The sequence below is a fragment of the Haliaeetus albicilla genome, chromosome 11 (genome assembly GCF_947461875.1).
Source record: "Haliaeetus albicilla chromosome 11, bHalAlb1.1, whole genome shotgun sequence".
In the NCBI taxonomy this organism is placed as follows: domain Eukaryota; kingdom Metazoa; phylum Chordata; class Aves; order Accipitriformes; family Accipitridae; genus Haliaeetus; species Haliaeetus albicilla.
Window position 1 is genome coordinate 1,602,930 of NC_091493.1, and position 27,967 is coordinate 1,630,896.

Here is a 27,967-nt window from a genome sequence, read left to right on the forward strand (position 1 = left end):
AAATTTAAATAAAGTGACATTATTCCCATATTTAAGTTGCAGATCAATTAAATTTATTTTTTTTCCAAAAGCTATTTACAGATTTACAAGTATTTGTTTTGTATTTTACAAAAAGTTACATCAGGTAATTTTAAAAACATTTTTCTTTACAAAAGCTACATAAGCAACTACATTGAGGTGTTAAAAACAACAGCTGTATTAGCTTTTAGAATATTAACTAAATACCTATCCTCAAAAGACAAAGCTAAGCTACACAAAGTGCAAGAACAATTAAAAGACCTGTTGCAAAAGCCTCCCTTTTCCTGTTAGCGAGAATATTCCAAGCCCATGGCTGAAGGAACTACCGGGCCAATAATTCTGCTGACGGCTTGTCAGCACTGACCAGAGCGTGGAGATGCCATGGCTGAACCCCATTGCATGAGCAGCTAAAGGGAAGAGGGTAGACTGGTTCTAGTGCAGTGACACAGAAGTGAGGACAATTTATCAAATGATTTATTTGTATTTGCCTACAGGAAGAATAAGAATTTACATTGCAGCAGAAGTTACCATCAGTGTGAAGAGTGGTCAGACCTAGACGTACTCTAAAGTGCTCTGGAAAAAAATATGAAGTTTACGAACAAACTCCGAAAGTTTGAGAAAGATGATGATGAAATAAGGAAGAATGTTCCTGTCCAACACAGAAAGGATGCGGTCCCCAATATTTAATCCTAGTCTTTCTTGGTGGCAGATTTCACTCTGCTTCTAGAGCTGTACAGTGACTACATGTACAAGCTTAAAAGCATGACTTACATGAAAATAATGCAAAGATACTTGTTCAAGGTTACAGACAACATCAGGCAACAATTTTGTGATGGACATCTCTCTTTTCATGGAAACAGGGATATGTCAAATTAATAGTTAATAATTCAGCAAAACGCACCTTCCTTCACGAAGTGCCTAGAGGCACTGTTCATTACTCATCTGACAAAATCTCCCCTTACACCTCTGACTACAAAGAACAGACTTGTCAGTGCAATATTCTTGGATGTATCAAATCTTGATAACTGAGGGGAAGTAAACAAATATGGTGTTTGGCAATAACTGATCAGACCACTGCATTAATTGCATTACTTTTTTTAAAATACAATTTAAAACTAGCTACTGCACAGGTTTGCTTCACAACAGAATATCACAGGCACATTCTGCAGCAGAATTAGGTTGGACTTGTTGCAGACTAACCTGTAAAAACAGGTAAGTTTATCACCTTTTCCAAGATCATCGTAACGACTAAGATACTCATCAAATACACGTTAACACTGAGTCTCCTCTATAAACTGGCCTGCTTCCTCCAAAAGAGCTTCTGAGCCACCTGTTAGACTAACATTGTCATCTGTATTTTTAAGACGCGCATTTTGTACATTTGGGTCCCATTTGCTCTACTTGTTTCAACAGGAAGCAGACAAATAACTCCTCCATGGTACCTTGAAAATGCAACTCTAAACTGCTTACCTGAAATTCTGGAAATACTGCTGTATATTCTTTAGTTGTTGGGTTTGTTGTTTTGGGTTTTTTTAACAGGATTAGCTAAATACCAAAAGGTAATAAATATCTTGTAAAATAATCTTATGCCACATTAGAAGAGCACCGCTGTATAAGTATTGCATGGCAAGAATCACAGACCCGAACAGGCTTTGGTGAAGAAGGCAGAGGCAGTTCATTGTCAGAACAGGCGTTACAGAAGATCTCACCACAGTTTCGACAATGATGCTAAATAATGGGGAGAAGATTAAAAATTAAAATTTACAATGGAAATATACTTGGTAATTGGATACCAATAAACAATATACACAGAGCAATCTGAAATGTGATTCCCTCTACTTCTTTGGTCTGAGCATGGAATCAGTTTTCAAAATATAATTCATCTAAATCCCAATCTATGATGCAATCCTAGACAGACCATGGTCTAGGATTTCACCACAGCAGATAGCTAGCTAGATGGTCTGTCCAGGACCATATATATTTTTAGGGGTTTTATTTATATATATATATATATATATACACACACACACACATACACACGCACACACACACACGCTTTGCAGATTTCGTTCAATCCCTGGATTAAGAACATACTCTGCTATATAAAAATATAATATAAGCAATGATATTCAAGACACTGGATGATTCTGTCAGGTAGCTAATTGAGATTTAACATAAAAAGGTAAAAAAAGATTCCTGCACACATTAATAAAGCATGGAAATGAACATCACGTTTTACTTTACAATGACAATAAACTCATAATTTCTAGTCTATTGTATGAAAAACGCCATAAAAAGACTTCCACACGTGTCAAATTGTAACAGGGCCAGAGCTGACAAGCGTTTGAGATGATGATTCCACAAAGTAGGTTGAATAATTTTTAAGTATATTCCTTTGTGGCACTTCACCAAAAGGCAGTGTTTCTTTTGAAATTAGGGCCCAGCTGCATTGTACATATCGAAGAACTAGAAAGACATCTCAAAAATAACCATGCATTCATCTGAGCATTGACATTTCATGCTGCACCTCTAAGATAATTAATGTTTTTCTCATAATACATGTAAAACAAGTTGGAAGAAATTTCATTGAAGTTTTACCTTCCTTTTGGAGAGAGAAAACTCCTTTTCACATAACTTGCAATGCGTAGCCTCTTTGTCCTTCAACCAAACCTGGCCCTGGAGAGAAAATCATCATAACTATATGTATTTCCAGGGGACAAGACAAATCAATAGCAGTACATTTACTGCCCGAATTGCTTAATGCTCTGAGACCAGTATAATGTGTCTCAAAGACACTCTAAAGCAGTGCAAGACTGCTCCAAAACACTGCAAAACCTTATGAAACAAGACAGAGCAGGAATAGGTGCAAAGAGAACATGCTCAAAGTAGTAAAGCTGGTCAATGGCTGAGCTCGGAAAAGCAGAAAGGTATCAAAGTCTCAGAGCTGAAGCCCATTTCCCTGCCCATCACATAGGAACAGTCCCCAAGATGTAGGGAAAAAAAAAAAACCAGGACAGTGTCAAGAACTGTTAATTTCCTTCTGTCTAAACCAATTAATTAAAACAGGAATTTGCTCAATAAAACCATTTCAGACACCTTTATTTGGACTGAAATGATACGCAAGGTGACATACCACGTGTTCAAATACGTCCAGACAAGATCTCTGCTCTCAAGTGCTCCCTACATATCTTTAAGAAAGTTCCAAACCTCTCAACATTACTGATCACATTTTATCAGCTTTGGTGCTACAGGTTTACTTAATTCCTAGGATGATCGAATATTTACTGATCACTGAGAAGTAGTATATAATTTAAGCTCAGTTGGTTACATATTCTGTCCCAGATACACTCTGTAAAATATAGAAGGATGTACCATTGCAAGAAAAGTGTCAAAATGCGTAGCTGTACATCAAGCAAGAAAAATCAAAATCAACTGAGTTATGGTTCTCTCCCACTGGAGGAACTCATACAATGAGTCTCTCCTGAGTAGTTGCTGTTGGAGAGAAGTCTTCTCATGCTTATGAAATATTTTAAACGGAACAGCCAAAAAAAAAAAAAAAAAAGGGTTCTCTTCCCTCCAAATACTACTAACCTGCAATGCTTTGTTTGCTTCTTTTATGTCTTCTATTTTCAGCTTTGATCTAAAGAATAAGATAATGCTATTTCAAACTTCTATATTGTCAGATGCGGCCTAACAACTTTAAAAGTTGCAGGTACTTAAAAAAATACATGCAAAGTACTCTGAACTTTTAGCTGGTATTTTATATTACAGCAGCATCCAGGAAATGCAATCAGTATCATGCCCTGCTGTACTAAGCACTATACAAAGACAAGCTCTCTCCAAAGAGCTCAGAATCCTCTGAATGGCTGTAAACTTGCTTGGGGTTATGTGGATAAGAGAAATTTGTACCAGCATAGCTCTATGCAAAATACCTAAAGCTAGCACGCAGCATTGGTACAAAACCAGAATTTAAACTTCCGGACTTGTACAAGACCACATTACGTCATTATGGAGAAACCAGCCTCCCCACAGCCATCCAGTGCCAACCCACTCAGAGTTGACTGAGTCACAGTATATATGTGAAGTTATTCTACAGGACATGAAAGTCCACACTACTTAGAAGTAGTAAACTACAAGACAGAGATCATTAAATGAAACTTTAACAACACGTAACAATAATGAGAGCTGTGCTCAGAGCTTATTGCTCACTAGAGTCTGAAAGGGTTTTGGTAAATTAATCCCTTACATCCTCTACAGACTTAGCAACAATGGCCTATGATTGTCATACAGAGAAACTTCATCTCTTCAAAGAATGGAATCCACGAACATGCATGCTCACAAGAAGATAAGCACGTGTCCTGCTGGAGCCAGAGCTGTTTTCTACTTGGTTTCTTCTTTGGGAATGCCACAACATGCAAACTAGCCAACCATTTTCAATGCAAAACAACTCTTAATGCCCCCTGGCCCTTTTAAACTAGGATTTTCTGTTCAGAGCACTATAATTACCCATGAGTTCACAGCCAGCCCACCAGCCAAAACCAAAAATAAACAGACCTGACCTAACTAGATATATTTCTTTTTTGATAACCGGTTAGGTAATATTGTCATATACAGTCTAATTCACATGACCACCATCCTATTATTTTTCTTAATTCAAGTTTATCTGACAAAAATAATCATCATCATGAATAAGGAAATTACTCGCTCAGCTTGGATGCCAGTTCTTCGAGAGCAGCTTCTTGATCTTGACATATCATTTTCAGTTGCTTGTTCTTCTCCTGAAGTTTAAGGAACTCCTTAAAACAAAAAACAAACCAAACAAACAAAAAACCCAAAAAACCCCAATTATTCTCAAAATTGTATTTGCCTACTGCCTATAAAACTACTCCCCAAAGCTAATCTTACTGAGAAAGCCAAGTGAATGAATGATCCATCACTCTCTATTAAGATTCCCAAATCCGACTCGAACAGCAACAAGTGAGGATTAAACTCTTAGACCCCAAGAGATGAAGCGTTTTTGCTTCTGCAGTCCTCTCCAGGAAGAAAATAAAAATGACTGATTGCAGAGATAACAATACTATATAGCCATGTATACCAAGTCAGAGAGAAGCTGAAGCACTTTCTGGCCTATGATGAGAAGACAGTCTTCAAAATAACTGAGAAAGGATAACAAAGATTTCATTTTTCCTTATTCAAAGCAGAGTTCTGATCTGAGGACTAAATGAGGACTAAAAAAAGGTAATTTTTTTCTTAATCTATTTGTGATAATACATTAATCTAATCTTTCTTATCTACTTGCAGAAATTCTTAAAAATACCATGTCTAAGTCCATAACTAACTTTGCAGTCAATTTCTAAATTACTAGTCAAGTTTTACTGCAGAATTTACTTTTTTAAGGTTAATTATTTCTTGGGTCTCTATTCTCAGATGGGATACAGTTTCTTTTTCCTTTTGAAGATCATCCTCTAAGGTTTGTCGCCACTCTTTTTCTATCTTCAAATCTGTTTCCAGCTGAAGCCTATAATATGCAAAACAAACAAAAACCCAAACAAAATCACTGTGCACAAGAGTATCATTTTTAAAAAACAAAAATTAGTTTATTTCTGGGTGCAATATACTATTATCATAATAAACAAATTATCAACTTATTTTCTAAAACAGAAATAATGTATCAATATCATAGTATTTTAGACATCAATATAATAAATAAAACAAAACACTGTCACTTAGAAAATGCTTTTAAAAAGAAGTGTATTTAAAGGACCAATAATATGGCATAATTTTGAAGAGCTGACCTTTGCAATAAATGAGCAAGAGAAGATTAACTACAAAATTCTCAAGTATTTTTAAAACATGCATAAGGCAAAGCCCCCTTAACCTTACATAGCTTGTTTCTAAAATAAACCAACTAACCAACCAACCATACTGCCATTGGTGGTGCAGACAATGACTGTATATATCTCTGGTGCTCATAAAAGTTATTTAATGTTATACCCTTAGATGTGACTCTTCTAGACTTTAGACTAAGGCTTATGGCATTTTGAACAGAATTGAAAATAAAGGAGGAAGGACTTTAAATTACTCTTTTTATTGAGCTTTCTACATAGCTGAGGGTCAACTTAAAGAGGGATCTAAATTCTATTAGTTTAACCGGAGTCCAGCTAAAGGAATTAGGGCTACTCTGATGGAAGATCCACTCTAGCTGGAATTTCACTATCAGTTTCATGGAGGAATTGGTGTTTAGAATGTTACGGAGAAACCAAAGGATGGAAGTACACTGCTCAACCTTCTAGATCTAAATTGTGCCAACACAATAAGAGAGGAAAAAATCTGAGAGTAGTCATGCAAGGTTTTTTGCTGGAAAACCTGTATCCACATTAATTTTCCTGTTTTAAAACCCAAACCATTTTTAAAGGAAAGACTTACATTTTGGGACACTACCTCAGCATCTGGCTGGAAAAGATCAGAAGTGAACATGACCTTGAGGTTTCAGAATTGCAGAATTCTAAGGCTGGGGTCTGAACTGTTCTTTTGCCAAAATCTGCAAAGATGACTGTGGTAGTAAAGCGAACATTTGTCATGACAGTTAAACAAGTTTATTAACATTCAGAGTTGTAAGAAAGGCAGGGTGGGCTAATAATTGGATTGGAAATCACTAATTTTTAAGCACCAATCCTTGTGATGCCACAGATTCGCACTGTCTTAAATAATTTACTTGTTATCTTTCCAGAGAGAACACCTGCCCTTACAGGGAGCTTTTTACATTACATATTTATTTAAATCAGTACTGAAGGATTTAACAGGAGAAAGACTAGAGGGTTGGCTGTTATATTACTTTTTAATATTTATGACTCCAGTGGATTTTTATTTTTACTTCCTGCACAGTGGTAAGTTAAACCATTTCTACCTTATTCATAAGCCTGATCAATTAAATTATTCTTATGCCATTTCTGTTTAAGTTTATACTGCTACATACTTGCGGGTTTTGTTAAAAGTGTGTCTTATTACTACTACTACACTATGTATTTCTCCCCACTTATGATAAATTCCTCATGAATTAAGCTGGCACTTTCAGACAAAAAGTAATGCTGTTCTTTCCCCTCCTTTCAAGCTGCACACCATTTTGGAGGCACCCAAAAGTAGTTTGACTTTCTTGGAATGGTGTCTTTTCTTCCATCTTGCCAGTACCTAACATGAAGATCTTTAGTATTTACATTCTGTTCAAAACCATTTATCAACAACCAGCCTGTATTAAGACACAGGACATATTGCAACATTGAATATTTACTACTGTATATTTTTCCAAAAAGGAAAGATATACTTACAGCTGTTTCTCCTTCTGTGAGAATTCTTTCTGCAGACTTTCAGATTTATTCACATATTCCTGTTTAAGTTTCTCATCCTCGGCCTCAGCCTCCATTTGAGCCTTCTCTGCTTGCTGCAATCTGGTGTAATTCAAATCAACTTTGGGTAAAACTGAAGCTAGAACTAGGGTGTAGAGGGTGAAGAAGACAAATAAAAGAAAAATGGGGAAATAGAAACATTTCTAAATAAAAACAAAGTTTGGGGGAAACTCACAAACTCAAACGAGAAATCCGTACAATGCCTAGAGAACTAGCTCCTGTTTTTTCATACAGTAAGAGAGTAATCACTGTAAGTAATCACTGTTTTATTTTATGCTCATGAATAACAGATGCCAAAGCATGAGGATACATATTTTAGAATTGAAGCATATACCTTAATGCTTTTTTTTTTTTTTTTCCTTTAGCATATGTTCATGTGTTATTTTTGGAAGCTTTTTTTTTTCCCCCTCCCAAATAAATCCTGTAAAAGTACTTGGCTTGTACTAATGACCCATTAAGACAGGGCAGAGCATGTGTTGTGCAAAAGCAGCTCAAAACAATTCAGGCATAAGGCTGAATACAGAGCACTGCAATCAGACAGCAAAAAAACTTAACTAGCCTAATACAACAAGACACACCCTGACAGGTCCCACTACATTTATAGAACTACCTCAACTACATCATATTATTAAATTAATTTAAATAATCTGTATTAAAAATAATGCATTCTTACATTGGTTAAAATAGCTCCATACTATAGACAAAATAAATAAAACCAATTATCAGGAAATGAGGGATTGGGGTTTTTATTTAATCTTTCTTTTCTGAATTCTAGGGGTTTGTTAATGCTTCAGCTAGCACTCCCCTTGGAATCCATTAGTTCACTGTTGTTCCTCTCTGCTTGGTCACCTCTTCAGTCCAAAAAAGATGGATGTAATGTAACAAAAGTCAAGTTACTAAAATGGAACTTGTGCTATATCATGGCTACACCTGTCTTGATGAAAAGGCAGGAGAGTAAAAAAGCCTGTAAAATACCACTGAATGTCCCCACCTGCTGTGTCGTGTTTAACAAAATTGTTTCAAGGGCCTCTCAGGTAAGTGGTGGGAGACATCTGTGATATTGTCTCTCTGTGCTTGATTGCTCACTGCCCAGCAGCTAGCTGAATACAGAGTTACTCACAACTCCCAATGTCAACTAAAAAGAAATTAAGTCAGCAATATGTCTACATTTGTGCTTCTACTGATGAAGTTGCACCAGCAGGGGTTTCCAAAAGCTGCCAGTAAACAAGTGAAAAAAGACTGGAATGAAACTACCTTATAAAGTGTGTGTACTGTCTCATTCAACTACACCAGTTGTTTTAAGAATGTTCCCAGTCACGTTTGCAATGGTAGTGGCACAGAAGGCCAAAACATCTATGGAAAGGAAAATACTGGGAAAAAGCAGGGTCAATTCACTGGGCAGAGGCAGCTGAATGAAGCTACACAAGACAATAACACCAAAAGCAAGTTAAAACTGTCCCTAAATCACAGATTGAACTGGAGTGTATTTTCCACAACCAAGGTAGAAAGGGAGCTTGCTACCCAGGAAACATGCTAGCCAACCCAAGCTACAGCACGATCCTCTAGACTAGCACCGAGGCTAACTGCACCGCTGTAATTCAGACAAATGCTGAGCTGGACCAAGTTTGCAGCAGGATTTGCGATTCAGATGATACTGAAGCAGATACTTGTTTGCATAGATGACCGTGAGATGGTTAACGCTCCCATTTCTGCTATGGTCTACCCGTTGTTCTATTCATTGTTTCTGGTTTAGGTTTTCTTTGAGGATGGGAGATACATATTTATTTTTATTTTCTAGTAGCCAGCCCATGTTATAGGCTCTTTCTGATTCCAAACCAAGGAATAAGGTAATATATTATCAGGGAGCAGAAACCCTTTCTGTATTATTGTGTCCTGCCTCCACTTTTGCAAACACATCCCCTTCGGCTTAAAAAGACCCTAAGATTCTTTTCCCAGTCAACTTCCTCTCTACACTTGAGAGCAAACATTGGGAAGCGCGTCAAAGGCAGTCAGCAGCTAAAACTCTCTTATTTCTGTAGTGCAGGTGAGCAGCAGCTCAAAGCAGAAATATGAGTTGTAAAGACTGCCTAATGATGGGTGGAGGGAGGAAAAAGGGGTTGGGCAAAACCATGGGTTATGATTACAGTGTTGATGTAGCCACAGAGAGGCAAGATCCTTAGCTGACAAACAAGTTAGGCAGGTTCAGGATCTGGGGCCTAAACGTAAATCCTATTTATTACTACAACTTCCACTGTAGCTATCGCGGTGCAGCTGTTCTAGGCAGGAGTCACAGCTACAAAATTTGCGAGAGCGTGCTGTCCTTCCTGTCTGGAGCCCCATCCAAGTCCAGGCTCCAAACACATTTTAACTCCATGAAAATATTTTACCCCACATCACATCAGCAAAATGGAACTGTGCTTCAGCTGTTTTATCCCCCAAACCTGTAATTCTTCCACTGTACAAACTGAACATATATGTTGACACCACCCTCTTTTTTTAAATATATTGTTCTGAAATAGCACTCAACCCCCCTTCCCCCAAACTCCTGTCACTCTGTTTAAGAAAACAGTGCTAGTTATAACCAAAAAGCCCAACAGAGAGCATGCTTTTGGGATAAATACAGCCTAAAAGTGAAAGAAATAAGCAGCGGAGAATGGAAATACTAATCAGAAGGGCTACTTTTTAAATCTATTAGTACCACAAAGAATAGGAAAATTCACTAATTAGAAACAAATATCATAAAAATGTAGTCAAAGTAAAGATAGCTAACCTTTTAAAATAAACTTTGTTTGACAATTAAGAAGTGATTAAATAGCATTAGAAAACTAGCTTACATTTGCTTACTAATAGTGCAGTTTACTTTTTTCTTTTTTTTTCTTTTTTTTTTTTTTTAAAGAGGGGTAAAGTGAGATCGGAGATGATGTTCTTTCAGAAAATAAAATAGAACCCAGCTACGATCAGTTACAGTGCAGGATTTCTAATACCACTTTATATTTAAAGTTGTAATTTTAAAATTCTTAAGTTGTATTTTATCAGTAATTATTTAAACACAACAGATCTGGAGGAGCTTTCAGAATGATATATCTTTGACAAGTTTATACTGGTGCTGAGCTTCATTGCTGGCGCATTTGATGAATGACATTGCAATAGTCCTAGTTTGAGTTAACAGATCTTTGTCACTTCATGAATGCAGTGGACAAAAATCAAAGACAGATGAAGGCAGCAAAATAGTAAAAACAAAAATTGGGATAAAGGATAAAAAGAAAAAGAAAAAAGAGGGAAAAAGGATGTCAATAAAAGAATATTCATGTCACTAATTTTTTTAATACATAACCATGTTTTTCATAATCAGATTTAAATGAAAAAAAAGACGTGTCAAACACCAACATGACAGGGCTTATGGATATGTTATATTTTACAATTAAAAAGATCAATGTTGCATACAGGCCACTAAATTAAAACATATGAATCACATTTTTAATATTATGTAATACATGCAGTCTAACCATAATGTAAATTTATATACTGGAATTTTAGTCTTTCACTTTTCAACCCTTCAGTGTAAAAACTCATTGTGTCATTGAAAATAATGGTACTTCCAAAACAATGGACAACAATTTTAATAGCTTCAGCAAATATAGCAGCGATCCATGAAGGCATTAAATGTTTATATTAAGCACATGCTTAAGTATAAGCAAGATTAATGCTTTGGTGTCTATTGCATTTCATTCAGGTGGGAAAAAAAAAAGAGGTAATAATGAATCAGAATTTTGAAACAGCTGAAAGAACAACTTTTGATATCAGCACAAAAACCTAGTAGCAGAAGAAAGATGGTGGAGGAAGAAAACTGAGAGATTAAGTTTGTATTTAAAATAAGTATATTTGTTAAAAAGAGAAAAAAAAGTCAAACAATAAAGCACTAGTTAAAGTTTCGGAAAGGTTCTTTTTAAATTTTCTAGTTGAAAGTCACATTTCAGTGGCAACTGTGTAGGAATGCAGTAAAATGTAAGGGCATGGAGACATGAATGGAGAAAAACAAAGATGGGCCTGTACCTTTGTTCTAGTTGTTTCATAGTTGCATTAATTTGATTGGTCTTATCCTCTAATCGGCCAATTATTTCATTCTTTTCTTTCATAGCATCTTCAGAAACCTGTGTTACAAAAAAGATTAAAACTGAAGTAGGTATATATTACACTGTTACCTCATGGGGTTTTTTCTTCAGTACCTGAAGGGAAAAATGTTTAAATGGCTTCAGGTTTTGATTCTTTTTAAACATTTAAACATTTTTAAAATGTAGTTGACAGTACTTAAAATTTTATACCTAGCAAATTTGTAGTTTTGTACTTTGCAACTGTAGATGCTATTTAATAAGTATTTATATTTATATACTCTAATAAGTAATAAGTAAAAAAACATTTTTCATTTTGGTTTTCTTTCTTAGTTAATCATTTTGCAAGTCAACTTAAATTCACTGATCATCTTTTTAAGTAGCCCATTAGAACCTTACCAATACGGAACTAAGATGCTTAGTCCTGGAAATCACTAAGGTTCTCCAACTCTTATCAAACTACCACATGCACCTAAAAATCTTTTAAGAATTTTACTATCACATCACAATTTTGATTGCTTGCAGAGCTGTTTCAACTGCAACTTGAAGATCTAAATAAAATGTAGAGCATTATTCTTGCTATACAGATCAACACTATCAATTGGTCCCTAAACAGCAGAGATTGGGCATGATTAAACTGTTTTACTCTGCCCAGGAAGTGGATCTGAATGTCATTAAGTGAAATCAGTGTTACCCACAGTCCCCAGAAGTACAGCTTTAAAAGAAAAAACAAACCCTACAGATCCTAACATACTGAACAACATTCTCTTCTTATTTTTCTTTCCAGCTCTATTTCTGTTTCTCTTCCTCTTGTCCAGTGTACTCACAGTTGCAGGTGGAAAAGTAGCATCTTTTGTCCATCATCTCAATTATCTCTCTGCAGCACCCTTATTTTTTCCCCTCATCCTGCCACAGATTTGGCTGGGGTTTTGTGCTTTTTTTGATAATTTATTCCATAAATCAAATTTATGTTCTGCATAAATAAATCACTGCTAAACTTCCCTGGTGTTTGGTCATTTGTTAACTGCATGTTGGGTCTCCGAGATCCACAATCTCCCAAAGCAGCATTGCATTGTTACAGATTTTCTTAATTTGTTAGTAGATTAAAAAAACCAAACCACAACTATAATTAGCTTTTTCCATTTAACACAATCTTGTTTTCCAAATGCCTTTCCTTACTTTGAAAGTTCAGATCTCCTCTTTAACACCTCACTATGTGCCTACATTCTCTTGGTTTTTTATACCAAGATGGTGTAAAAAGTGCCATTATCACTAGATATACTATTACTCTCTATATTCCACATAGCATGTTCTTAGGCTATGATCTTATTCTCATGCTCCTTTCTTGTATAAACCCCCTAACATTAAGTGACTGCCTTAAGAACTTCTTTGTGTGAAATCATGCTTATATCAGTAATGTTCCAAAACGACAAGCTGACTTTAGAAGCGGAAAGGAACCAAAAATTAAGGAAACAGCAGTATTTAACTAAACAAAATGGTAATGCATCTCTCACACCAATCAAAGTAATTTCATCAGTTTTGTTAAAGATTGTTCCTTTACCTGCAGCTTTTGGTACATTTCCATGTTAATTGCTTTAACTTCATCAAGCTGCTGTCGAAGACCTATGAGGGTATCCTGCTTCTCATGGATGTCCTTCTCCAGCAACTTCATGGCAAGTTCTATCTCGTGTTTCATACTAACTTGAACCACTAGCTCATTCTCCATATCCTATAAAACAAAAACACGATGCAACACAGAATATTTAAATAATTATGCAACATCTTATCTCTGTTCTGAAAAAGACAAAAGCTAACACTAACACAGAATACTTGAATAATTATGCAATATCTTATCTCTGTTTTGAAATAGACAAAAGCTAACACTAACAGAGCTGCAGCACCACCTATTTCACTTCAGAAATTCTTCCCCTCTTCAACTTTGCAAATTATCCACTACATAAACATTACACTCTCATGTACTTAGTGACCAATTTATTTTTTTTAAATTTGGGAGGACACAACTCACATTAAGAAATTACCCTGCCAGTGTTGCATAGAGTTGCCTAAGTATTAATTACCAAAATAGAACTAAAGGATTTCTATTTTTACAAGAAAGATTTAGCATACATACAGAGCATACAGTAATGCTAACAACTTACCTAAAAATTTCTCAAAAAAGTATTTTCTTTATTATGCTTTAGCAACATTGTTACAGAAATATGATGTATTGATTGCTCCATTAAAAAACCCTTTTTATTACAGGCAGTTAGAGAAAAGGCGATTAAAGGCAGCATCTAAGCTCAGCAAAAGCAAAACTAGAAATATTTATATACTGACTTTTCTCAAGCATAATCTTTTCTAGAAGTGCTGTGTAATCCTAGAAAAGAACACTTACTTGTCGAAGTTGTGATTCTTCTCGAAGCTGTCTACGTGCTTCATTGTACATTTCATCTAAACCCTGCCTAGAGTGTTTGTATGTCTGAAGTTCTGCTTCAACATCCACTTTAGTTGCCTACAAAGATATAGAGAATCTTTCTTCGTCGCAAGTTTAGCAATTAATAGCATAAATGTAACACTTGTGGGGAAAAAAAAAAAGCAGCTTAAAAATACATTCTCCAAGTACAGTACAAACATGGAAACAGCTGTTTCTGCTATGTGGTCATCAGTTTTATAATGAAAATTGAGTAAATCTAGCAAAATAAACATCTGCATTGCAGTACAGTCCTCCTTCACTAAATCACTCTAATACACAACTATTGCAGTACTGAGCAATCCAAACATCTGCTTAACCTGTGGTTTTACCAATTATCCTGTAAAACGTATACAAGAAGTTACATAAGGAGCTACAAATCACAGCTTAAAAAAAAAAATGTTCAGCAACTGTATACACGATTACTCCATTTGTCATTCCATATAATGAGACAGGTCTAAATAGACAGTTTGCCAACTAAAACACATGCTATTTTGACAAGATTTTCAGATAATAATGCCTTAAATACTCTTAGATATAGCTTACAGTTTAAAGAAAAAAGGAAGAAGGGAAGAAAAATAGAAAGAATACAAGGAAAAATGCTACAAAAATTAACATATGGTTATAAAACAATCTAGTGTCCTATAATTTCGATATATTTATGCCATTGTAAAGTTTCCCAGATTTAATAGGTCCTTTCCCTAATAAAAGATGTTTTAGATTTGGCCCAGCTACTGCTGACTTCAAGTTGAGATATAAGAACATTTGAATGACAAGAACCACATGATGTTACTACATTAAATGTGAGAAAACTAACATACCTCTAGATGATGCTGTGTTTTCATTAAAATAAGAGTATTTTCACTCCTTAATTGATGGTTTTCTTCTTGAAGTTTAATTATATTGTTTTTGGCTATCGCTAACTGAAAAGAAAAAAAAAAAGAAAAAAGGAAAAGCAGTGTGACCACTTTTGTGAGCGGAAATGAAATAAAATGTGTTCTGATGAATGCAAGACCAAGACATTCTCTGGTCCATTCTCGCATTCTACCAAACAGACGTTTAACTGTTTATAAAGAAAACGTAAAGCTCCTGGGTTTAGTAATGAGTCACTTTCATTACACAACAGAGTACGTATTCAAGATACTTCATTATTTCATGTCTGGTAAAAAATATGCTTTCTTTTCATTGCTTTATTATGACTTAGAGACCCTCAATCCCCTTTCCTCACCCTAAACTTTTTCTTTCTATGTGGATTCAAATATATCCAGTTTTGTTCTTTCTCAGACATCTTAACATATCATATGGAGCAATTTTCATAAGAAAACCTCTCCCAAATGAAAAGAAAACATATTTACAAAAGAGGAAACATTATAACTGGGCCCTACATTATACACCTTAAGGTCAGGATTATAAACCAGCTGATCAAAATAGGTAGACAGTTGGGCTGAAGGCTTGTAAAGGAAAGAGAATACTCTGAGAATTAACACTAAGAAAAAATGTTTTCCTTCTATCTGGATACATTAATACCCAGAGTGAGCTAGCTATCCCTTCAATAGCTGAATTTAGACATCTCAATTTTCCACTTCATTAACTATTCTCAAGCAGCTCAGATTAAAAAAAAAAATTGTGCCCTCTTACAAAGCTAAAAATATTGGAATCTAGTCAAGCATCGAAGATAAACGGAAATATAGGATATAAATATAAAACTAGAGCTAGACAAGTCTAAAAATTATATATAAGCATATGGTAAATAAGCAAGAAACAATCCTTTGGCTAAAGCTGAGAATGGTAACAGAAGTTGCTTGGTGAACTACCTTCTGTTTCTTTGTAACAAGTGGTGTCATCCATTATGGACTAGTCATCTGCACAAAATCAGACTGACAGTTGGCATTAATAAAGGCTTCTCTTCTGGTTTTGTCCAAAGTGGGAAATAGCGATGTTCTACAGAATTAATTTACTGATGCTGCAGGCTACCTAGGCAAGCTGACTTCAAATCCCTGCAGCTACTACACCTTCTCTTCAAGCCAAAATAAAGGTATGTGAACATATTATACAGAAGTTATGTACATTAAAATAATTTAAGTTTACTTAGAAATATAGTATTTGAGAGTAAATAATATCTATTATACATTACTAAAAGAAAACAATACCTCTTCGATCAGTTTAGTGTTTGATTTCTCTAGTGAATCAACTCTTGCATGTAGACTGCTAACTGTGCTACTGAAAGGGAAAAAGAAAAAACATTATTCAAAATTACATCAAAACTCATTCAGCCAAGCTCAAAAGCTTTAATGCAAGGTACAAGGATTAATGGTTCAGTGCTAAAAGGTCTGCTCCTGTTATTTGAGGTTTTCCTAAATATAAGAAAATTAGTCTCCTTTGTTGAATATTTATATGCTTCTTTCCGACTCCCAATGTCATCCCTGTCACTGAAACTCCTGGTTGGATGTGCCTTTACATGTATTCTCCCTTTCCTTTATCCTCACAACTATATTGTATCCAAACGTTTAATGAGTTCCCTTAAAAGACAGTTTACAATCTTCTTGTGTTTTTTTCTCCATATAACAAAACCATTCTCCCAAGTTCTCTTCCTCCAAAACCCATTTCTCTTATAAAATTATTTGCTTCTCCACATTTTTTGAGATTCATCCTCAGGCTACCCCTTTCTTGATGCTTCTTGACTTCATTTGTAAGTATCATCAGAATTTTATTCCCTTTTACTACTCTGTGGGTCTTTATCATATCAAACTACATTCAGGCCTTCTCCATTAACTGATTGCCTATTTCTGCTGTAAGCACTTTTTTTTTAAGCGGCACTTCACACACAGAAAAAAACCCTATTCTCTAACACTGTTTACTTTCCACTTATTTCTACTCTGGTGTCCTCAGAAGTTACCAGTTCATTAAGAATGGCAAGGTAGAGGATTTTAGGATGCATTTTAGGATGTGTGGAAAGGAACAGCTGACCTGAAATAAAATAGGAGAGTTGTTGAACCACTGGTTTGCAAGTAATTCCATGCATAAAGCAGTCTACAAGAACATACTCAATACACAGGGGCTCACCTGAATTATGACAGCTATCATCACACAAACACCACTGTTCTTAATTGCGATAGTTCCTTTCTCCTCAGCTTACTTTCATTTTGCTTATATTTGATGCACTCAATTATTCTGTCCTGTTGAAGGTTTCTGCTCAGTGACTGATACAATTTCAAAACAAAATCTTTATCCCAACAGTAGCCATATAGTAACTAATGATAAAGATTACCAGCATTAAAAATGAAAAAATACAATTATATTTCAAAAAGGGATCAAGAAGATCAGCTATACTACAGATTCTACAGAAGTTCTTTGTGGGTCTGTTGTTTGGTTTGGTTTTTTTCTTTTAGCTCCTCACACTGTTTAATTTTGTACAATACTCCTCAGAGAATTACAATCACTGTTTCTCTATTTGTACAGTAACACACACAGTGGTGGACTAGGTTTGCACCATCCAGCAAAGTAAGGGGGAAAGGCTGCTTCCCTGAAAACTGTTTCTACAGGAACTACAACGTATAAGTAGTTTCCAGCAAGCAATGAACTTACTCAGTTTTGGTCCTAGGCAATAAAGCTACAAACTAAAATGTTATGAACGGCAAAGAAACAAAAGCATGTAGATTCACCCAGAACACTCAATAACGCTTTTTGAAAACTGTTAAATAGAATGCCGTTAAAATCCAGATCAAGCTTTTCATTCCTGTGAAGTTATGAATCATGACGACCTTGGTCAGTTTTGGCCTGCTGTTTTTCATTTCTTTGAAGAATAAAGGTGCTGACTGTCAAAAGCATGAAAACTGAGACTTCCTGAGTCTCTCCAGAAGAGTGTATCCTTTCCAACTTCACTACATCCTCAGTCTAAACATGAAGAACTTGCACACCTTTCTCTGAAGTTCTCTCACAAAGCTGTGGTACAAAAGGAATTAGATGTGTATTACCTGTAAGCCTGGCCTGCCATGCATACTTCAAAGTAATACTTACTTCAGTTGCCTGTTTAGTTCTTCAACATAATTCTTTTGGTCCAAAATTGCAGCAATCTGTACATTTCTAAAGCAAACACATAATAAAATTAGCTTTAACAAAATGCTGTAGTGAACTATGTACTGAAAAAATATATATAGCTATCATATGCAAATGTCCATCTTAGTTGTGCTTTTTAAAAAGAAAGGAAGTAACTTCATCTCACAATCATGAAGTCAATAACTTACATGTTGTGACATCAGAGACAAAAAAACCCAATGTTTTAACTGCAAACAATTTCTCTACATGAAACATAAGAACATATACAGTCTCAAAAGAAAAACTATGTTTATTTACTCCATTATAGCTCTGGTTCTTTGAAACACTGAATAAATCCCAAGCTGAGGGCTTAAAGATTAGCAGGTTCCTTTTCATTGCCACCTTCCAATCCCCCAGTACTATCCATCAGGTAAAGGAAGCAGGTGATGTTGCTGAGGCTTGCTTCAGAGTGCAAATATTCTTCCAGCTAACTAGTAATACAGAACAATGTAGTGTGCCCTTTTTCTCAAGATGGTGAGATCAGAAGACTGTTTGTCTTTAGGGAACCTGACTTATTTCTACAAAGAATAGGCCACCAGTCAAGAAATCGTTTGTTAACATGCAAAATCTGAGGTATTTGGTGAGGACGCACCTTTCCTTACCCCCAAGGTCATCATCACTCTTTAAATACATAGAGAAATCAATCACCCCAACCTAGGAGAAAGCAAATGTACACAGTTTCATATCATACAAGTAACTGCTGTCAATATTCATGGTCTTGCATCTACATAATTACTAAAACCTCAGTTACATCAGCTTTTTTACGATTGGTCTGGTTTCAGCCAGAAGCTCAAAAAACCTGAACTGTAACATTTTAAACACAATTTTTTTTCAAGTGTAGTCTCATGTATTTGTTACCTTTAGAATTTAGAATTACGTTACCTTTGAACAAAATTAACAATGTGCCAGGTACCAAAGCCCAAAGAAAAGATGACTTCTTACCTCTCACCGAGCTTAGCCAAGAACTTACAGGAAGACTTTCATTTGGGGAATTATCAGATACTACTCAACCTTGTCACTGATTGAGTAGACTTGTGATAATTTATCTGTAGTGTTTCACATGATTTCCTATCACAGCACATCTCCCAAACTGATGTTTCCCCCATGTTTAGTTTTTCAATATTCCTTGACAAATAATACCACCTCTCCACACTTGCTGATTCCCAGGTGTGCCAAGTCAACTGCATTCATTTTTTTATACCTTGCTGAATCTGAATCTAATTAATTTATTTTCTATTCAATTGTAATTTAATCATATATACTATAACTAAAATTACCATGAGTTATGCTTCCAACTCTATTCACAAACCTTTAACAAACGTATTTAACCACCTTTGCTTTACCAAAACCCTTCCTTTTTGGTCTCTGGCAGCCTCTTCACAAAAGTATTTCAATTTCTCTATCTACTGCTTCCTGCTTGAGCTGCCTTTAGCTCTTGAATACAAGTAACTTGCTAAGTCTAACATTTCCTTTGTTTATGCAATGCTGTCCTATCAGTTTCCTATGATGGTCTTCTACTTGTTCTTTCCGTATCTTTTCTAAAAAGTCTCTTTTCCAAAAGCTTTTTAAAAAACATATTTTGCTTATTAAAGCAAAATAATATCTCTATAAAAAAGTAAAATGTTATCTCTATAAAAGTTACTTTGTTTTAATTCTCCATGTGTGCATACACACATTTCACCATTGAATAGCATTCTTCTAACATACCAAAACTGTGCTCCCAGATGCAACCTCCATCATCCTTCAGAAGTTTCTCTTTCTGCTCAATACAACTTGCTTCTGGCTTCCCTGAGAAGGTGCCTTATTTATACTAATCTTCACAAACAGAATTACTCTAAAATCTCATCTGGACAGCCACTACTACCTTCTCAAATCAAGTTTTACCTCCCCTCATACAGCAAAGCCAAGTGACCTAGATAAAAAAGATGTAGCTAGCAATAGATATTGTGATTTATAATACAACACATAATTCTCAATACTAAGAAGAGCACATTGATAAGTCTTCTACAGTTACAGGACTTTCAATGTTATGTCTTCTGGTACACAAGACCAGTGCCTAAAACATTAGTTAGTAACTAGAATGAACAATCAAAGACAAGTTAACCCTATGAATCAACAGCACACGTACTCAATTAGCTATACCTTGTCTTTGCCATAGAAATTGCTTTTTCATCAAATATATGCTGAAATACAGCAATAATCACTTAAACTATTATGATTTTTTCCACAAAGAAGCTGGGGAAAAAAAAACAAACAATCAGGACTGAACACAGCCTACATTTATTTATAAATACTTGTGCATCTGCCTTAAAAAGAATCCATAAAGATTTTCTCGGAAAGGATCAGAGTTCAAAGTCAAAACACTTTGCAAAACAGGAAGAATTCCAAGTCTTATTTTGCAGACTGAAAGCAGTCACCCTCTTATAAGGTCTTTTATTACACTACATGAAGCAAGTTTTCGTTTCAGGTCCTTGAAACATTCCTGTTTTGTTCCAGAACAACAATAAATGAACTGAATGGGATAAACTGATCATGGAACTATACTTCTGCAAAGGAAAAGGATGAGTTACTCAATTAACATGGAAAGCACTCTGCATTGCTACTATTGCATCTATTTGATGACGAAGCATAAAACTTTACCCTTGCACTCTGACAATTATCACCATCTAAAGGTCTGACCCAGCTGATACTGAGGTTAATGCAACAGCCCCCGCTGATCCAGGAGCTGGATCACACCCTAAACAGTCGCTAGTAAGATTTCTAACAAGTCACAACTCCATAGTAACAAAATTCACTATGCATAAAAATCTTATGGATTGCACGTACATTACTTTACCTGTATTGACTTACTTGTGAATCTAGGTCCTCTCCCTTCACACACAGGTTAGCATCTATCACATTCAACCCAACTAATAGCCCAACAATAACTGCTCCTTCTTCCTCCATCATTAGTGCATGATACTCATAAAATTCACTGTTAAAGAAGAAAATTGCATCTTATTGGTATGTTCAGTATATTTACACCCGATAAATCAACAATAAGTGACATCTAAATCTGAACTGTTTCTCTTACTTTAGCCTTACTCCAACGTCCTTAAAGATGAACTGGGTCTGCTCATACTTTCACCTCATAAACATTTAAAAATTGAAAGTGCATGGTTTGTCTCAGAGGCTATTAAAAACAAAGATACTACCTTTGGCTCCAGAAATCTGAGCCAGAAGATGCTAGAGGCCTGGGAAATTTGGGGGGCAATAATTATTTTGTCTTAAAAAAAAAAAAAAAAAGCTCTTCCTTATACACTTGCTATTAGCCACTTTCGAATAGGATACTGCAACAGATGGATGGATGTTTGGCCATACTGAGTCAGACAATTCTTATGTTGTTAAGAAACACTAGAGAATGCAAAAGAAGAATGGTTAAAAATTTACCTTGTGTGAAAAAAAGGTCTGGACTTTAATGAACACTTGCTTGAAATTAAAGAAGCCAAGTAAGAGATTAAATGGGTAAGAGAAGAGAAATGGAAAGGGCTGAAATGCTAAAAAGGTTTTTAAATTAAAAACACTCCACTAAACAACAGAATACCAACATTTACTTCTTCCTCCTTGCATTTTTTAAATTCTATGAAACAAACTGTGCTTTCAATGGAAAAGTCCATAGCTGTTGAACACCAATGTCATCCTGACATACCAGCATTATCTAGGCATACAAGAAAAGTCTTAGAAATATGTATATATTATAGAACTGAAATTAAGATGACAAGGTTTTTTGTTCCCTTTGTGCTTCAACTATACCATCAGAAAGGAGAAGTTATACTAGAAGAGAGCAATGCCAGTTTTCCAACTGTGAAAGGAAAATTCAAGGCAATAGTCCTCCGTGCAATGGTAGGTTAGTAGGAAATCATGCATATGGTAGGGGTGAATTCATCTCCTCTCCAGACAGAGGTTTCTAGTCTGCATTCTGCATGGCAGAGGAATGCAGCGGGAGCCCTTCCCCAACACCCTCATCTATGAAAGAACAGTCAGGCACATTGCAGAAGGTCAACCTACATGATGGGGAGGAAACAGCCCTTCTCCTGTCAGCTGGCCCTCAATCTTGATGAAGCAGCGGTGTTTGGTCCCTCTACCCTGAGGACTGGAAGAAATAAGCCTACAGACCAGAAGCTACACCTTGCTACACTAAGGATACATTAAAAAGTAGCAAATAGAAATAATAATATTTGGGGGGGGGGGGGGGGGGGGCGGGAGACTAAACCTCTAAAAATAAATTATAAACAAAATCTACTTAATTGTTTACCTGAGAAGATCTCTCTGAATGATTAAACAGCGAAGATAGTCAGCCATTTTCTTCTGCATTAGTGCTAACCGTAACCAGGCCCGGGCACGGCCCAGTGGTGTTCTGAAAAAAAGGGCATGAAGACAAACAGTCCCAAATCTACAATATATCAATTAATTCACCATCTCAAACATCTTATCAGTCTATTGGTAGAGCAATTGGTATTTCTGAAAGGGTATTTTAAACTATTAGTTGAGCAATGCAGTCTGGGAAGCCACAATGTCTAGGCTTTCACTCTAAGCTTTGGGATAATATCAGAACAACTTTCATCAACTCAGCTGGGCTTGGGAGCAGACCCTGGAAAGAACAGGAACAGAGAAAGCACAAGAGCCTGCCAGTAAAATTAACTGTTTTACTCAGAGAGTGAAAACACGCAACTTTCTACACATTGTTGTATTTCGATGTGCTTTGGTCTCACACAGTATGTGGCTAGCAGCATGGAAAGAATTTTTAAGAGTGGTGCAACCTTCTTCTTAAACTGACAGTGCCTGTAAAGATAATCTTGAAATCCTGTTTCTAGCTGAAGTAAAATCTCTGCAACAGTTCAGACTCCTTTCTGCAACTTGCTTATAAAGTCTTCAGAGGAATTGTGAGAAAAGTAATGGAATGTCCATTACAACTCATCACACAAGCTTGCCTTCCCAATCCTGCTCTCTGGGTCTACAAAACACGTACTGAATTCTAGCTTTAACTCATACTTGTTTACAAATTCAGTGGTATCTTAGAAAGACAATTCAAAAAACATGAAAAAGTATGTAACCAGCAAACATTAATATCCAACAAATTAAACCTGGACCATTAGATCCTCCTTTTCTAGTGCTTGCACACTTAGAAGTAGTAAGCATCATGATAGGAAGAGCGTAACACACTTGGCAAAGGGTATTATTTCATCTGGTCTGACACAAGTCAATAATAATTTCTATACCTATGTGCTTTAGATAAGGTCTAAAGCTATAAATTATAACCCTTACACTGCCATATAACAATCACAACGTAACTAAACCCTTTCGGAATTTAATGTACAGCCAATTATAAAGCTAAATACAAAAGCAGAATGCAGAGGAATGGGAGATTGTAGTTCACAGCATAAATTTACATTTGAGAAGGACCCTACACACAAGAATCTGAAAAGCTGCCTAATACTTTCCTCTTCAGTATGTTACCTGTTGTTTTTATACAGTGTTTGCTGACTAGACTCACATGTTTGCTCCAGTTCTCAACTGCAGACTGTTTGATACGCAACCTGTTCCTTTTTGCACCTTTTTTGTCCACCATTCAGAAGGAACATCAGAAAAAAACATAAAGATACTACTTTTTTAGCTGTTCTGTGCAGAACATGAAAAGCTAGCAAGATTCACCTGTGCTCTCCCCAATATCACGTGCTAGCTGTTCAAAGGCTTGATTAACACCAAATGAAATCATGAGACATCTGTAGATTCTCCATCAGGTCCTTCATTTTCTTGCTGTATTTGACCAATACTACTTACTTAAGGCCAGGCAAATCTCTGACACTTGCTGCTATTTCCTCAGCTTCTGGATATAATTTCTCCACAAGTTCCAGAGGACCCCAGATGGTTTTATTGTAACTTAGAAAGGATTTTCTTACTAGGAAAAGAAAAATTAAGTAACTGAATTAATTTAAATTACTGGAGTAGCTTTCTTCAAAATAGCTGGTATGATGAAATGGTTAACTGCTGAGCCTAGACTTCCAGATAACAGATAATTTCGACACTGGTCAGTTCACCAGTATCCAAAGCCATCTACCGAATTACTTTGCTGTGAACATAAAATTGCTGCGCTAGAACAAAATAATGTAAAAAGGATGACTAGCTAAAAATATTAAGCTACATACATACATACATGCAGTTGTGGTAATCCCTAGACCACTTACAACAAATGGTATATAAAAGAAAAAGTTATGGAAATACATGTTGTGAAGTATTAATAATGACACTATTAACTATAAAAGGTGACAATTTACATATTTTCTTCACTTCTTAAAACAACATAATACACTTTGATTTTTATCTCATTCAAGAAAGAAAAGAGGAAAAATGGCATGTTTGGGATGAGAAATATGCAGCTAGAGCAATTACCACACCTTTAAGGCCATGCTTCAGGCAGTGCTCCATGACAACAAAGAACTGTTGCAAAGGTGGGTAGTCAGAATCCAGAGTGCGACCAAAGCTCAAAGCTGATTCAATGAGTCCTTTGATACTCAATTTAGCCATGTTCAGTAAATTTGCTCTTTCTACAGCTGTAGGGTCCTTTACAGCTACGACAATAAAGAAAAAAAGTTATGGTTCAAGTTTTAGAAGAGACACAAAATAATAAAATGCTTCATGGCCGCCTTGTTCAAAGAGAAACTTATCTTAATCTAGATAAACTCAAAGGAATAATTTATTAAGTGCTATAAACCACCATGTTATAGAAAAGCACCCACTACAACAAACACCCTTACAGATCTTATATTGTTTTAATAAGTGAATGAAAAAACGAGGCTGGAAATGTCAGTTCTCGGGTACTGTGTTGTCTCAGTACATCTCGAAAGCAGCTGGTAACTGCAAATTAACACAGGCATCAATGCTGCACTCAAAAGCTCTGCTGCGTAACAGCAATCAGTGCTCTTACCATGATATCAAAGCAGCATTCCTATTAATGTAAGTATCTATTTGGTGTATTATAGTCTACCTACAGAAACAGACATCATACTTCTTATAATGACTTTCCACTGTAGTCTTAATTTCTGTGACATAAATACATGCTTTCCTTCCTAGGCTGTACGTAGTCTCAGCCAGTAAACCAGAGGCAGTTTCAGGAAAATATTACATATTACATACTTAAATTTCAGTTTCTCATATAGCTACAAAATATTTTCTACACAGGAAAGCTTAAGAACTAAAGGTTTTGCTTTAACTTAAAAATGTTTTTGGTAAACTTTACAAAATGTACACTATAAAAATACATTTGGGGATTAAATCTAGTCAGTAAAAAACCCCATAGCTTTTAAAAAATCTTAATCTGACAGAATGGACATGGTTCCTCTTCTCAGAGCTCCTGCTACTGAAACCAGAGTGTTCAGGAGATTCTTAGTTTATTTTCATTTGTAATGAAGCAGTTCAAACATTCAGGCCACCCTGTTTCACCAAACTGAAACAAAGACAAAACAACTCTCTGTTTATGTAACTTGGAAAGAAGCAAAAAAAGTTGATGATGTACTGTTTTCTGCTATTTGCAATTAGATCTAACAAATGAAGTAAAAAACAAATGAAGAACACAGATCATCTTTTTTAAGGCATTGAGACACAGATGTCACAATATCTATATAGATTTGTGTCTGAAAAAATGTGAGCTTCTTCCCCTGCCAATTTGAGTATGCAAAATTGCGTATCCCTTTGCACATCAGAAAGCATAAAGAACTCTACACATTAAAACCCAAAACAAAAAAAACCCAAATAATTTTAACAGATGGATACTTTCTCAGTTCCTCAAACAGCAATGAAATTACTTGTCTCACAAATCACTTGTACCACAGCTTTAGGTATTTATGTATTAGATATCAAAAACTTAGAAAATTACTTTCTAATTCTATATTCCTAACTGCCTGTCAAATATCAAATTACCCTATTACCATACAACATGACCTATCTCAGTTTTCTAGAAAAAAAAACAATGACTGAGATGATATACCTGAGATAACCTTATAGAGACTACTTTTATAGTCTCTCAATTTACCACTACTTCAACAGAAAACACTAGAAGATGTTAGAAGACATAGCAGACAATGAGCAACAGTGCTCTGGCAAAAATTTACCCAGTTAGCAGTCACAGCTCACTAGTTTGTCTCTTGACTTCCTGACAGCTCAGCCGCCGGGGACTGAACCAACCCTACCAAGAACAGCATCAGTACCCTCGTCTGGAACAGATGGAGGCTTGCAACAAGAAGAGCATTTCTGTTGCTAAAGCTCACATCAGACTTCCTGCCTTTTTATTAGGTTTGCTATTGACAGCGCTAAACACAAGTGTTATCGTAGGAAAAGCCTCGTTCAATTCAGACTTCAGGTGGATACCTCTCCCTCCCCACGTATTCGGTCCATTTCCCCAAAGGCATCTTGCAAATTGCTTTTTCAGGCGACCTCATTTTGACTTTTGGAGCTGATCCTCCCCACAGACAGCCTTCCATGTCTACTGCCCTTTTAATTGTCAGACCCCTCTTGCCTGGTCTTTCTGAGGCATCTTAGGTGCATTTTAAAGTGTGGTCTAGCTATTTTTCTTCACCTGCTTCTTCAAAAAAAAAAAAAAAAATCAAAATTTAGAATTTCACATGGCATGGTTTTCTAGTAACTGCTGCTCAGGGATTGCGTGGGGTAGACTGTCCATACGTGGAGCAAAATGAGCTGCAAAGGGCTCTGAAGGGCTCTTCCCACCCCAAAGCAGCAGCCCCCGAAGGGACTATTTGCAGGTGGCACCGATGTTGCCAGCCTCACCAGGGTCTGACTAGCAAGGTTTGGCCCAAAAAAGACAATATTCCTCCCCCCGTTTGGATGAGCAGCAAAACCCTTACTGCAAACAGTATTTGTGAAGGAAAAAAAAAACCAAAAACCAAACCACAACCAAAAAAGAAAACCCCAAGCGTGTAGTCGCTACGGCTACAGGCTGAACAAGGACTCCCTGAGTCACCCGACAGCTGGCAGAAAACAAGTATTTTCCTCCACTAAAGCCTCCTCACCGGCATAAACCCCTCAGCCTCCCACCACCCGGCTTCCATGAGCGCCGGCCGCACCTCCCAGCCACAGGGAGGGAGGGACGGACTGAGGGGGACCCGCCAGCGCCCGGGCCCCCGCCCCGGCTGACAGACCCCGGGGCCGGAGGCCGCCCCCGAACGCCAGGCCGCCACTGCCACCCCCCCCCCACACACCCTCTCCGAGGCCGCAGGCCGTCCCCAGCGCCTCTCCCGCCGCAACGGACATTTTGTGCCCGTGCGGGCGCCGCCGCAACGCGGCTCGCAGCCGTTCCCCCCGGCGGCTGAGGGGCGGCGGCCGCCGCAGGCCCCCTCCTCCCCCTCCGCTGGGCCCGGCTCCCCACACACACACACACACACACCCCCCCCAGCCCGGCCCCGGTCCCCGCAGCCGCCGCTCACCCATGGCTGGAGAGGAGGAGCCGCCGCCGCCGCCGCCTCAGCCGCTCCCTGCGGGCCCCAGCGAGCGGCTCCTCCCGTCCCGCCGCGGCGCGGGTCCGGCCCCTCAGCCCGCGGCCAACGGCGCCCCCGGCGGCGGGAGGACCCGCCCCCGGAGCGGAGCGGAGGCGCAGCGGAGGCGCCCGGCGGCTGCGGCTCCCCTTCCTGTCGTGATAACCCCTGTCGTGAGAATGGAGGGCTCCAAGCTGCCCGCCTAGGAGCGGGGGGGGAGCAAAGAGGGGAGCTGTGTGTTCGAGAAGAGGTGGGCGAGAGCGCCAGGGCAGTGATAACCGTTCTGCTGCTTCAAGCAGGGGAAGGAAGCCTTTAATACAAGATAAGCTTGAGCCCTTTCTACCCCTC

The 27,967-nt window shown here is 37.1% G+C and overlaps 1 protein-coding gene across 4 annotated transcripts; it reads right to left on the minus strand.

Moving 5' to 3' along the window:
- Positions 1 to 30: 30 nt before the first annotated feature.
- Positions 31 to 27,708, minus strand: RUFY2 (RUN and FYVE domain containing 2). Of its 4 annotated transcripts, none has more exons than XM_069795755.1 (18): positions 27,572 to 27,708; positions 24,530 to 24,703; positions 23,916 to 24,033; positions 22,390 to 22,491; positions 20,946 to 21,069; positions 18,688 to 18,749; positions 18,018 to 18,083; positions 16,151 to 16,217; positions 14,822 to 14,923; positions 13,926 to 14,042; positions 13,092 to 13,259; positions 11,475 to 11,572; positions 7,344 to 7,463; positions 5,407 to 5,536; positions 4,720 to 4,814; positions 3,610 to 3,658; positions 2,617 to 2,694; positions 31 to 1,746 (listed from the first exon to the last, which is right to left on the minus strand). In XM_069795755.1, exons 1-18 carry the CDS (start codon positions 27,573 to 27,575, stop codon positions 1,603 to 1,605), a joined length of 1,818 nt encoding a protein of 605 aa, XP_069651856.1. In that variant the 5' UTR covers positions 27,576 to 27,708; the 3' UTR covers positions 31 to 1,602. The 4 variants fall into 4 exon arrangements, with proteins under 4 accessions (XP_069651856.1, XP_069651855.1, XP_069651857.1 ...); XM_069795754.1 differs by having other exon boundaries at positions 16,151 to 16,220; XM_069795756.1 differs by lacking the exon at positions 27,572 to 27,708 and adding an exon at positions 26,243 to 26,261 and having other exon boundaries at positions 16,151 to 16,220.
- Positions 27,709 to 27,967: the final 259 nt, after the last annotated feature.